The 14356-nt window shown below is 39.9% G+C and overlaps 1 protein-coding gene across 1 annotated transcript in view; it reads right to left on the bottom strand.

The window, feature by feature from the left end:
- Positions 1 to 936: 936 nt before the first annotated feature.
- WDR36 (WD repeat domain 36) overlaps positions 937 to 14356 on the bottom strand; it is a 32629-nt gene continuing 19209 nt past the window's right edge. Inside the window, exons 16-23 of the mRNA XM_053408020.1 lie at positions 13802 to 13881; positions 10456 to 10563; positions 9515 to 9612; positions 6404 to 6546; positions 5975 to 6094; positions 5107 to 5188; positions 2966 to 3153; positions 937 to 1951 (exon numbers count right to left, since the gene is read on the bottom strand). Of these exons, the coding sequence (XP_053263995.1) occupies positions 1802 to 1951; positions 2966 to 3153; positions 5107 to 5188; positions 5975 to 6094; positions 6404 to 6546; positions 9515 to 9612; positions 10456 to 10563; positions 13802 to 13881 (969 nt within the window). The 3' untranslated portion in view covers positions 937 to 1801. The remainder of the gene's footprint in view (positions 1952 to 2965; positions 3154 to 5106; positions 5189 to 5974; positions 6095 to 6403; positions 6547 to 9514; positions 9613 to 10455; positions 10564 to 13801; positions 13882 to 14356) is intronic.

Below are 14356 nucleotides of genomic sequence, written 5' to 3'. Positions count from 1 at the left end.
TCATCCCTCGGACAAGATTCCACATATTTCTTCATAAAATGTTGAGTAGGACCACCAACACGCGTTGAGCATTGAAGCTGCTGTGCTCCTGATGTTTATCACTGACATATAGTTGAACACAGGACACTGAACCAAAATTGTAGCTAAAAGGATAGTCTAAGAAAGTCTTGCCCCTTCAACTGTAACAAAATGGCACAAAATGTAACAATTTCTAGTTACAAGTTTCACAGAGGCCTATTTCCAAGTTACTATTCTGAAGGTAAAGTATTAAAATAATGGCCCTCACCAAGTACTTCCTAGAACAAGCGCCTAAATATGATTAAAGTTTATTCAAAGAATTATGCACAAGTTTTTCTTCTTCTTTATTCAACATTCGTCTTATCAGCTTACTACAATTTGTAACCATTGGCTTAGATCCAAACTTGGTCCAGTTTAGAAAACAGCCCTTGAAATTAAGCCTTGACTAACAAGACCCATTTATTTCCAGGTTCTATTCACAAGCATGACAATCCAATTTGTTAGGTGCAAAAAGATCTAAAGACATTTGATCAAAGTTTGTGGCTACTCTAATCTGGTTAGTATTGGCCCTGCCTGAGAAGGCTCTTCCCATGGTGTCTGGATTATAATCAGTGCTTTGACTTAAACTTAGGGAAAATGCCCTGGGCTCCACACTTTTAAGGACCCCCCAAATCTTGCACAAAATCCTGTCTGCCTTGCCATTAAATTTTAAATGTAGCAAAAGTTGTTTTTCCACTGTAAATAGAATTCTGTGTAATTCTAGAGCTGGGTTTTCAATATTGTTTCCAAACAGTATTTTTGTATTACTAAATCAATATCCAGTGAAAAGTTTAAAAAGGCAAAGTACCTTCCATGGTTGAAATTCTAATGGCCTTTTTAGTTTATGAATAATGGACTGAATTAGTAAACACACAAGAATAATAAGAATAATAATTTTATTATTCGTACCCTGCCCATCAGAACGGGTTGCCTCAGCCACTCTGGGTGGCTTCCAACAAATATAAAAGCAAAACAAAACATCGAACATTAAAAACTTCCCTATACAGGGCTGCCTTCAGATGTCTTTTAAAAGTTGCATAGTTATTTAGCTCCCAGACATCTGTTGGGAGGGTGTTCCACAGGGTGGGTGCCACTACTGAGAAGGTCCTCTGCCTGGTTCCCAGTAACCTAACTTCTTGCAGTTATGTAACATTTAATTGAAACTTGCATAATATAGCTTATATGGCAAGTTTATGCTGCATTCTGTGATGTCTAGAATTCATGAAAACATCCAAATTGGTTTAAGGTGATGCACAACATTATATTTGTTAGTCGTTAAAGAAAATTAAATTTTGCAGCTATTGCAGACATCTTTTCAATATACAAAAAGTGTTTTTCAGCACACAGAATTTTGCATCTTTACCATTTTTATTATCCTACTCTTACATGGTCTACCGCTAGGTAGTGACTAGGACCACACCTGTCCAGCATCAATGTTCCCAAATAATTCATCAGACATCACCTCTTAAAATTTATTTAGATTTATAACTGCATATTGAGTGTTTTACCATATTGAATATTCTTAATTTTTGACAGGGAACTTTACTGTTTCAGCAGTCATTTACACAATAATAAAAGCACACTTTATCTGTGAAGGTAGCACAGATTCGTGTTTGAATTTGTACAAAATAAAGTTATCAAGTCAAGCTGTACAGTTACCTTTTTGAAACTTAAGAGAGAAAATATCGATTATTAAACTTGATTTGTACATTAAACTGGGCATTCTTATAGAACAAAAGGAATGTTACAACAAAGCAGTCTTCATGTAATTTAAAATGCAAAGGCTTTGGTTGAAAAGAGTCTGTAAATGCACCCACATTTCTTCAAGCTGGGGTGACAGTCTGGATAGTTCTGCCAGCAGATCTGGTTCTGATGAAAGGATTTTTAAGTGCAACTGAAATGGAAGCATAAAATGAATTACATAAATACATGAATCAAATTTGATGGAACTCATTTCTTAAATTTCTTGATTAGTGTGTTAAACCACCACATCACTTTTTTATTAGTTAATAAAAGTTGGGAAATATCCACCATAACACGATGCCAATGTTTCACAAACTGATCAAAGTTTTTTAAAAAAATTCCTTCCAGTAGCACCTTAAAGGTAAAGGTACCCCTGACCATTAGATCCAGTCATGACCGACTCTGGGATTGCGGCGCTCATCTTGCTTTATTGGCCAAGGGAGCTGGCGTACAGCTTCTGGGTCATGTGGCCAGCATGACTAAGCCGCTTCTGGTGAACCAGACCAGCGCATGGAAATGCTCCCGCCGGAGCAGTACCTATTTATCTACTTGCACTTTGATGTGCTTTTGAACTGCTAGGTTGGCAGGAGCAGGAGCAGGGGCCGAGCAACGGGAGCTCACCCCGTTGCGGGGATTCGAACCGCCAACCTTCTGATCGGCAAGTCCTAGGCTCTGTGGTTTAACCCACAGTGCCACCCGCGTCCCTAAGTAGCACCTTAGAGACCAACTAAGTTTGTTATTGGTATGAGCTTTCGTGTGCATGCACACTTCTTCAGATGAAAGCCCATACCATGCACACGAAAGCTCATACCAATAACAAACTTAGTTGGTCTCTAAGGTGCTACTGGAAGGAATTTTGTTTGTTTGTTTGTTTCGACTACAGCAGACCAACACATCTACCTACCTGTGATCAAAGTAAGTAACATATTAGTAACTCCCCTCAGATGAGCACTGTAAGGCCAAGCAGTGCTATCACACAGCAATAATGAAAGTTTCAGTAGGGGGAAATGCTATTGCAAAAAGGAACGGATGCTGCCAGTCATTCTTTATTCAGTGCCAAGTGTGTCTCCCCGCCCCCCCAGCGCATTCAAATTGGGGGCTTCTACAGTAAGCAAACTGTGCTGCACAGAATGTCACTAGCAATTGTATCAAATGATACACCTACCTTCAGAAACAAGGCAAGGTATGCCTGAGCCAGTTCAAAGTCACATTTTGTAGTCAGCATGGCCTCAATCATTCTTAGGAAGCTTTGCATCACCCTAACAGAGCCACCGCCATCGGGGGACATGCCTCTCAGTTCCGCCTCTGTGTTAGATGGCCCCATGTCCTTCAGAATACGGAGTGGAGATTTATCTGTCAAAACAGGAAGAGTATGGCTACAAGTTCTAGAAAGTGTTACAGAAATGGGGTGTGTGTGGGTATATATGTATGTGTGTGTGTGTGTGTATCTCTCTCTATATAATCTATATATCTATCTATATCTCCCCCCCCTCTATATATATCTCTGTGTTTTAAATAGTTATCCTATACCCTGCATCATTCAACAATTTGGTCATAATCCAAATCGTTCATTTTATGCAATTAAGAGAACAGCACAAGCTGGTGGAATTTTATTTGACCCTTTTTTGTGTGGGAAAAAGAAGATCCCTATTTCCCAAAGTCATGCCATTTGGAGGTCTTTAAGCAGAGGCTTGACAACCATATGTCAAGAGTGCTCTGATGGTGTTTCCTGCTTGGCAGGGGGTTGGACTCGATGGCCCTTGTGGTCTCTTCCAACTCTATGATTCTATGAAACCTTGCCTCTTTGGTAGCGGGAGGCTCTAGCTGTGCATATGAGCCCCTCTACTTATCGTACTTTTCCGTGTATAAGACTAGGATTGTTTCCTGAAAAATTGCGTTAAAAATCGGGGTTCGTCTTATACACAGATATTGCGTAGCGGTGACATGGGATTGGTTGCTGCTGTGAGTCGGAGATTGTCAGTGGCTATTTGGCGTGTTATTGGTGGCTGCGGCAAGGGCTGGCATTGATTGGCTGTTGCTACAGCAATATGGAAAAACAATGGAAACTAGCCAGTTAAACATCTGGCTGGTTCAGATGACAACCTTGAGCTAGGTTAAGAGCTTTGAGAACTTAAAGAAGGAAAGTCACTTGATCCAGGGACAGCCCACATATATATTGGCCTATTCCAACCTCTTTTTCTTAATGGTGACTGCTCCTGCTCAGGCTGCACAGAGAAAAAGCAACTGGGTTCCAGAAATCCATTCCGATTGTGCAGATAAAAAAATTAATCTGATACAATTCTACAGGATGGGGTATTAGTGTGTGAAAACAGTCCAGATCCAATGGTCTCAAGATGGTGGAGACAGCCCAGGCATTTTCTCTTGGTCGCAAGTGGTCAAAAGCCAAGTGCAAAATGAGCCTGGGACCAAGCTGCTTTCAAACACTGGTCAGAACAGTAGTAGTGGAGTAGTTCCAAATTATCACTGACCAAAGAATCTTGGTTTGCAAACTGCCCTAAATAAAAAAGTTTTATGAATTTATTCTCTGCCATGTCATAGTAACCTAGGTTTTCCTTCCTATCTGGCTTTCTTGATTAGCCCTTTAAAACCAGAGCACTTTACACATTCCAGTTCCCTGCTATTGCTTGCCTGCATTTTTTATAAAAGGCCTTCAGCTAACCTTTCGTCAGGGCAGAAGTTCTGACATAAACAATGTCAGATCTATACAATGGAATTCTGATATGCCCTAAAGGAATTTCCTAAAGGACTGAATGTTTCAAAAAGTCAAATTATTGTGAAATTGGCTCTGGGGTATGCTAGGTGTGTATTGCTTTGAAAGACTTCTGTAACTAGCTCGACTGTTACCACAATTAACAGGTCAACTCTTTCCCAAGGCATCCCAGGAACCGATGATTTAATAAGGATCAAAAGCATAGTAGCAGCACCATCACAACTTAATGGGAGTAATGGGGATTAAGAGGACCCAAGATATTTAACCTTTTTGTAATGTGTAATACCGAGTTCAACATATTGGGAGAATTTGTAATGCTGATGTCCCCTTAGGGGAATGCTCTTTTAAAGAAGCTAAATTGTTCTACACACACTGTACCATACTGAAATTGCATCCCCCAACAAGCCAAGATAAGGTATCCTTTCTCTCAATATCTATTTTGAAGACACGTTATTCCAGCCTTAAGAAGCCCAATTCACTACCACTACAATATATGGAGAAAAAGGAAATAAAGTACACCTTCTCCCTCCAACCTTGTCAGGATGCAAATTTATTCATTTCATAGTATAACTTACAGTCACTGTTTATCAGAGCTTCTTCAAGCTTCAGGTAGAACTCAGATTTTTGTGCCAGCACTCCAAGGTTTACTACTTTTGACTGAAATATAAAAAAGGTTGTCAATTGAATTGCATGAAAGACAACTTTTACAAATATATGTAGATGAAATTTTAAATGTAACACCCTTATGAGAATTAAAAGGGGGGATTTTGAATGTTGAATGAATTTAGTTCTGTACTCTTTAAATTACAATGCCATATTGAAGAATGGCATAATTAGGAGGAATCTCACCCAGGAAGATGAATATCCTTACACAGGCACTTCTCCTTTGAAGACATGCATGTGTACATGCATGCACATGGGAAAACATGCATCACATAAAAACAATGGAAGAAAGGGCATCTGGAGAAATCAAAACAAGGATTTCTATGAGGACTCTTCAGAAAGCTAAAGATAAATGAGGACTAGAGGTTCATCTATGTAATATTTAACAATGTATTTAGGATTAAACCTCAGTGAGAAAGCGGTCTTAGATATGACAGAACAGCAAGTTCTTTCTATATATGATGAAGCTGCCCAATATTTAAGTACCAGTTTCAAGTATTAGATTGAGGATAATTATCTACATACATCACTTTAATACCCAGTAATTGTGCAGTTGAGGTGCCAAATCTTTGTGCTTTTATCAAAGATGTTGTAAGTGGGAATAGAGAATCAAAGGGGGGGAAATGCTATAAAATACAGTAGGACCAGTTACTGCAATTCACCAGTGATTTAGCACCCATTACATAAGAAATTACTTCCAAGAAGCAGTCATAAATCCAGAGAGAGAGAGAGAGAGAAGTACTACATGCAGATGTTTTGTATCATCAGCTTTCTCTTTACCTGTTGTCCACCATTTTCATGTTCAATGGAAGCATATTGTGGTATGAGGCCAGGAATTGTGGGGATGAAGAACGGTGCAGATTTTGGCACTTTTGGTGGCTCTTTGGGTTTGTTCTTTTGCTGTGGATGGGAGATTTTATATCATCAGACAACTTCCATATTCACACTGTAACCCTAAGAACACCAAATGTATTAACTTTCCATCTGGGAAAGCGCTAGAATCTCAGCTGGTGTGTTAAATCTAGGTTGACTATGTGTAAAATACTTCTGATATTTGTATACCCTAAAAACAACCTAGATGTTATCCCAAACTATGAAGACATTTTGTCAAGTCTTTGTTGCATTCAACATAACACAACCACGTAAGATGTAAAATGAGAGCAACAGGTCCTGGTCAGAAACCTTTTAAAAATAGCATGAACACACTACCTTTATAATATCAAGATTGAGGAGGTTCTTCCATCTAGATTTTGGCAACATAGAAAGGGTCACTAATGCTTCTCCCAGCTGTTCTGGAGAATCGTATTCTATCATCTCATCACTTATTTCTTCTTCTTCTGTGACATCTACATCTTTAAAAACGGTAACAGACGGGGGGGAAAGTTTAGCAACGTTGGGAAATGTTCGAATGACAGTAGATCCTGAATGACATTCAGATAAACACAGCTGGTTAATTACACAAGCACATTGGGATGATATTAGATTCTGGTAGGCAGCCGTGTTGGTCTGATGCAGTCGAAATATAGAAAAAAATTGTCCAGTAGCACCTTAGAGATCAACTAAGTTTGTTCTTGGTATAAGCTTTCGTGTGCATGCACAAAATTGCAGTGTATCTGAAGAAGTGTGCATGCACACAAAAGCTTATACCAAGAACAAACTTAGTTGGTCTCTAAGGTGCTACTGGACAATTTATTTATTCTTTAATATATTTCGACTGGGATGATATGATAATGTTAAATCTGTGAAGAAAATACAACAGAAACAATTCAGATGCAATTGAACATAACAAGATGAACACAGCCAGAGACGATGGCCAAGGAGGCACATTCCTGTAGCATGAATGGAAAGCCATGCTTGAAATTCCTCACAATGGATGGTGTCCCCTTGGCTAAGGGTTTCGTACCTGCACTATGTATCAGGTTGTCTAACTAGCTTTCCTCCTACCCCCAATCTGTCAAAGTTGGCCTTTCAGAGGTCAAGGGGAGAAGGATCTGGTCTTCTTGTCAGAAAAGGTTGACCACCTCTCTTTAAGAGGCACAGTTATTCAATTGTACAAGAACTAGAATGCATGTGTGGGGGCTGGCAAAGGGTATCTCATCTGATTTAGCTGCTAAATCTTAGCTGTGGGAGCTCCCCCAGTGCTCTGAACGACACAGAATCGGCAGCAACGAAGACGTCATTTTCATGCCTCTTTTGAAAGGTATTACTCACAGAACATACAGCTGCCAATCTGCTTCAGGGAATGAATCAAAAGTAGTGCCTACACTTGAATCTGCAGGGTAGATAGGAAACTGGATTGCTTCCAGTTTCGTTACATATTTTGTTTGTGTCATTTTCTCACCATTACACAGTCAGATGATTCAGGAGAAATCATCCAAGTTATCGGAATGCTGACTGCACCATCAGCAACTGGAAGCACTGCCAGACATCTGCATGGACTCTAGACATCAGTGTCTCACCAGTGTCTCGCCTATTGCATGGGAACGCCTCTTGCATAATGTAGTTTCTGTAGTGTTTTGTACCAAATAAATATCTAAACGTGGCTCATTTTGTCCATATGTTAGAAATATACTTAAAAGCAGGGCCTGGATCGCTGCAAGACTGAAGTTCTGAGTTGACAGATCCTCTGACTAGTGGAAGGGAAGCCCCTTAAGTTTGCACTCTTAGCATGCTCTTGGATCTGCAGCTGGGCCTGGAAAAGCAGCCTGTGACGGGTTCAAAAATACCCTCTGCTAACATCAGCAGCTGAGGACTGTGTCGTCATTTTCTTTTATCTGATCTGAAAGCTTACACACATAACTGCTTAATACTAGATTACTGCAATGCACTCTCAGAGGAGGCTGGCCTTCGTGGCTGTGAGCTGGTACAGCTGGCTAGCTCAGTTGGTTAGAGCGTGGTGATAACAATGCAAGGTTGCAAGTTCGATCCCTGGGTGGGACAGCTATGTATTCCTGCATTGCGGGGTTTGGACTAGATGATCCTCAGGATCCCATCCAACTCTATGGGTCTCTGATTCTATGTTCTGCTTATGAGCTTCCCATAAGCATCTGGCTGGCCACTTTGGGAATCCAGGTGCTCAACCAGATAAGCCTTTGGTATGATTCAACAGGGCTGCCTGTCATAGAATGGACACCAAACATACAGCACATCAGTGTTGATGCCAGCTATCATCTTCCTAACACAATCCCATGCATGGTTTTAATCTGACAGCTGGAACCTTCATGGTTCAGACGATGCCTTTGCTATCATAATCGACAAGAGAAAATGAGAGCACCACCTTGACTGCATCTCTGCCAAGTTCCAAGACAAATTCCTCTCCCTAGAGGGTTGCCTATATAGTCTAACGTAAAATATATATACTATTGTTTCTCTATGTTGATTTTCAGGTTGTAGGCCTGTCCTATATTCTGTGAAGTGCAAACTGATGGCTATATTATATTCAGGCTGGCCTTTTGACAGTCGAGGCTGAGAGGATGTGGACCAATCAATTTTATAGCACATTTTACTTGGCTATTTTCAACTCGTTTTATGTTTTGAATTATTATCTGACCCATCCTAGTTGATGGAGAAAGATAAGGCATAATGAAGCAGACAATACTTCACAAGTTACTGTGATTTTTTAAAATATTGGATCAGATAGTTGCTGTTAATTTCTGATATGTTTTATCATGTTTTTATGTGTGCTGGAAACTGCCCAGAGTGGCTGGGGCAACCCAGCCAGATGGGCAGGGTATAATTATTATTTTTTTAATATTATTTATCATGATGCTACTCACTATCTGGAGTGAAAGCTTTCTAGATAAAGAGTGAGAGTCACCAAACAAATCGCGTCATGCACTCTGTGAAATTGGCTCTATGCGGGTTGGAACCCCGCCCCCCCCCCCAGAACAGAACATATGGGGAGGGCTTCATATACTGACATGCTTACAAACAGAATGGTAAACGTAGCATGACATTAGATCCACCCATGGCTTCAAATATATGGTCATTAGTAAGGACAACTGGTCACACACTCTAGTGAGGGTGAGGAACCTGTGGTTCTCCAGATGTTGCTGGATGCCAAGTCCCATCAGCCTCTGCAGTCTTGGCTGCTGGTCAAGACTGGTGGGAGTTGTAGTCTAGAAGCATCTAGGAAGCCATAGGATTTTCAAGTTGAACAATATGTCAGAACACAAGGGAGCGCAGAATCTTTCACAAATTCAACTTTGCACTGGCCTAGGAGCAGTATGCAAGCCGTTCCTTTGCGATTACACAAACAAGAGATTCAGAAAAAGTACACTAACGGCCAAAAAACCCCTCAGCAACTCCCTTCTCTAGTACCTTGAGCTGGACATGTTCCAGGAAGCGTTACTACAGAAGGCTCATAATCGGGTGGAAGCGGATGCAAAGAGACAAGCGAATACAGCGAACGGTTAGACCTGTAAAATCCAAGATGGAAGACATTGTTATTTTGGCTTGGGGGTGGGGGCAGAGGAGAAAGAAATCACGCCATGTTCTTTGTGGATCTATCTGCTATAACGATGAGCGATTAATGTAAGCTATAGGACTGAGTTGTTAAGAGTGAGAGATGGTAGACCAGAAAGAGAACATTTTGAAGTTAAATGCAATCGTCATACTGATATTTATGTAGAATATAATGCAAATGTTGATTAATATAACAGCTTTTTCTATGTTGTAAAATGTTAATGTATGTATACTGTATTTATTATGTATTTAGCTATTTGGTATGATTACTGTTTTCGATTTAATGTAGTTTAAATTAAAGTTTTTTTGTTTTTGTTTTTATGAACTAAATTGTTCGCAGTCCTAAGAATATTGATCCAAAGAACAACAACTACCCCGATGCCCCTAATAACGTTTTGAGCTTACTTTCTGGACAGCAGAGCCCCACCATGTCATAAGGCAAGCTGGTTCTGAAGATAAATACAATTTCAGAAGTCGTTTTTGACACAGGATAAAGATTACAGTTAAAAAGTGGAGGAGGGAAAATCTTACTTGATGTAAAGCAAGTTCAACTGACATAAACAGAACTCGCTTCCAAGCAAATGTGTCTAGAATTATATCATTATATTAGGAAAACAGTCCCAGTACACTTAACTGATTGGGAGGCAGGGGCAGTTACAGAGGAATTTTCCAAAGGGCAGAACTTGCACCTTTTACTCAAGTGCCATGGAACAATGCAGCAATAGAAATGGGCAGTCTGATGTCTTATAGTTCTGCTCTAAAAATGGAAATGCTCAGAAGACCACTGGAAGACTTACCACAGGTAAATTCCAATATCATCTACATGGGAAGAAGCTAAGAAGTCTCCCGTAGGAGACATAGTAATGCTTACTGCTGCTGAATCTAGCAGGAAACAGTCGACAAGGCTGCAAAGAGGAAAACAATACATCACATAACAGATGATATACAGTTCAGTTACCAGTTATTAAATGCATGAAACCACTACCAGTCATTATATTATTAGTCTTCTTATTCTGCTTTTCAGACAAATGTATAGTCTTCCCAAAGACGTTCACTTCAACGTTTTAAAAAAGGAGACAGGGCAAGTTCTTGTGTTCAGGATTACAAACTGGGGTGGGGGGGAGGAGAAGCCATATTAGGGAGCAAGAGTGGGGGGGAAGGGAGAGATGGGAAATCAATTTGAAAATGTCAGAATAAAGGGGCATTTAAATCTAGCTGGGCCAGGTTTGATCTGATGCTGGTGATCTCGCTTGGACAGAGGTGAGGCAACTGATCCAGCAGCCCTCAGTGCTCTGGATGATAGAAGGTGCCAGAACATTATTCCCTTCAGTTCTCCAGACAGTTGGAGCAGAGCGTTCAGAAGGTTGGATTTAAGAAACATGGACATCTACAAAAAACACACAAGGATAAACACATATGGTCTTTTCTAAGTACGACTGGGTTGACTGTCCTACATCATGGTTAACAAAACAAAAATAAAATATAATGATTAAACTAAAAACCCTGAAAAACACTGTAAAAATGACTTATAACTTCAAAAAAAAAGTTATCCAGTGTTTCTCTTTTCTTTTGCTTTTATACAATGCTTTAGTTTAGCTACTAGCATCCCCACAGTCTGTCAATCTTTTTACTCATTGTGGGGATAGTTTGTAATGTTTGATTTTTAGCATACAGAAATCAATCTGTAGGGATTGTGATGAATCACAATTCGTTCCCTTATGTTCCCAATAGACTAAACTGGCCATGTAATGTGATGACAAAAATATTTGGTGGGGGGAAAATACTGGGTGGTATTCAACGCAGGAGACTTTTATCTCCTCTTCCCTGCAGCTCTGTATGGTTGGGGGACCCTCTGGAGCATGTTTTGGGGACACAGAGGAGGAGAATATTGCAGAAGCAGAGTTCTGGCCATGGAGCATTGGATACACTGGGTCTAGTGGAGCCTCATAACTCAACTTTATCAGACGTGCCATTGCTCATTATGAGCAGGATGAACACAGGACTGCATGACTGGCAGCTACAACTGTATTCCAGACAATCTGGAACCAAAGCTACCCCTTTACCCTTTGTCGCTATGCCAGATGCCTCAAAGGAAGAAAACAAAGAACCAACTGTTGTAAGACCAAATGAAAGCAAATCATGGTAAAAGAGTTTAAAGTGTGTCCACTTGGTGGGCACGCACGCTCAATCTGTCAACTCAAGAAGTGTGCAATTGCGGTCAAGAATCAAATCTGCAACTGCTCATCAGGCCTATTCTTCCTGCAAATTGGCTGAAGTTCCGTTTGAACTTTAAAACATCTATCCTTTTTCCTTCCTGCCCTAGTTAGGCACAGAGCATCAAATACAAGGGTGAAGGGAGAACCAACTCAAACTGGACTCTTCAGCAGGGAGACACACACAATAAATCTGAATGAAAGCTACATTGGAAGTCCAAGTACAGGTAAATTGAACAAACCGCAATGTGTGTGTGGTTGTGTGCTCTGGATATTATTATTATTTTTAATTTATGAAATGCCTTTTACATATATCTCAAGGCAATGTACACTGCAGGCATAAGAAACCTTAAATGTTAGTCCAATTATGTCATGCTAGTTAACGTAATTGGTTTAGTATTGCAGTACATTCCTATTAAAATTGAAGTGCTATCAAACTAAATCAAGAGTTGCATCATCAGACTGTATAGTTTCAATGTATGCATAAGGAAATGGAAAAACAAGTACATTATGTACTAATCTGCATATGGACAACTCCTCTGACGTATGAGAACCATTTTGTCATTTCCATTTGACATCCATACTGATATCTGGAAAATGTTATGATAACAAGAAACTCTGAGACTTTTTTGGTGGGGCAATGTTGCAACATTTAAATGTCAGTGCATTCTAAGGTGAATGAGAAGAAACACAAGTTCAAACAAGACAGCCTGACATAAAAAGTAATGGCTCAGATGGCTAATTACTTCAAAGAAATCTGACAAGTCTAGGTTATGCTCATAGGCAAGATTTCAAAAAGGCAACAACACAGGAAATTTGAAATGGAAATGGGATGTAATACATCTGACAGAGGAAATTAAAGGAATACGAGACATGAGAAATTACACAATCTTGGGGCACCTAAACTGGGATTGCCAAGTAGACAAGAGAAACCATTTTAACGCAAATGCTTCATTAGACTGAAGTCTGTCCTGTTCCAGTAAAAAGGATGGAAATGCATTACAGGTTGTATACAGAAGAACTACAAAAACTAGTCAAAGACTACTAGCCATTAAATCTAAGCCATTAAAAAAGTCAAAGACTACTAGCCATTAAATCTAAGCCATTAAAAAAGTCAAAAACTACTAGCCATCATCTAAGCCATTAAAAATTCACTTTCAATTAAAGAAAGGGATTTTAAAAATGAAACATGTATTAGTTAGCATGATTAAAGTCAAGTTCTGCTGAAATTCAGGGGCTGCCCATTCTAACTTTAGTTAGAAGCTTTACCATATAACATAAGACATAATATTCTGTTTGGTCGAGTGGGCTGGATGCCCCTTCTCCTCCCCGCACTCGGAGCCTACACGTGATTAGCATCATGATAGAATTTTTCTTCGGAAAGAGGGCACTGTATTACATCTAGATGCCACTTCCCCACAGCAGATGAAGCACTGGGTTATTTGGGTGGGGAGTCCCCCGCTCACATGACTTCTCTTGCAAACTGCATCAGCCATTGCAAGCACCATTTTCTATTAAAAAAAAAAAATTTAAGGAACTCAAGCCCTCATCTACCTATGAAGCAAAGAAGTGCCTCAATATATTGCCAGCTGAGACTGGAAACAGAGTATGACAAGATATCATTCTTGTGTACTTTTGGAAGGCCGATTCAATCCTCAGGCATAAAGGCAATAAAACACAAAGAAATGAAGATATTTGCAAGTAGACCAGTTCATTTCTGTTCTTGCTTATTATGTATTTTGTGTTTTCATTTTCTATTTTTATGTTGTGAACCACCCAGTGATCTTTGGGTGAAGGCTGCTATACTAATTTAATACATAGTAAGAATAAGATAGAAAGGTGTGTTTTAAAACTGATTGTGCTCTTTTGTCAGTACACACATGTAACGTATCAAAGTAGCAGTTTCTCTGCAATCTCTAAATTTACTTACCACCCAGATGGCAGATCCCAGGTTCTAATGGTGCAGTCCATAGCTGCCGTTATTAGCCAGCGGCCATCAGAACTGAAAGCCTACAAAAAATTATGATTTGTCTTTTGAGTAACAGCTGCACAGATTCCCCTGACAATGTTACTAGGATATTTGGATGAATGGGTCAAGCGTAAGGAGCTAATATAGAATTTATCACTTGTTGCTAGTACAGTGTTACCTCGGGTTAATAACTCAATTCGTTCCGGAGCTCCGTTCTTAACCTGAAACTGTTCTTAACCTGAAGCACTACTTTAGCTAATGGGGCCTCCTGCTACCGCTGCATGATTTCTGTTCTCATCCTGAAGCAAAGTTCTTATCCCGAGGTACTACTTCTGGGTTAGCGGAGTCTGTAACCTGAAGTGTCTGTAACCTGAAGCGCATGTAACCCGAGGTACCACTGTATGTTTGTTGTGCTGCAAAAATGGAATAATAAAGCCACCAGCAACAGTGAAAGAAAGCCTGGCAAAAAGCGAGGTTGGCATAAAGAATTAATATGGCTGAAATATGGTAAATAAG

This window comes from Podarcis raffonei, chromosome 11 (genome assembly GCF_027172205.1).
Source record: "Podarcis raffonei isolate rPodRaf1 chromosome 11, rPodRaf1.pri, whole genome shotgun sequence".
Lineage (NCBI taxonomy): Eukaryota > Metazoa > Chordata > Lepidosauria > Squamata > Lacertidae > Podarcis > Podarcis raffonei.
The sequence above is the reverse complement of the archived record's forward strand: the minus strand, read 5'-3'. Positions and strand labels throughout refer to the sequence as shown.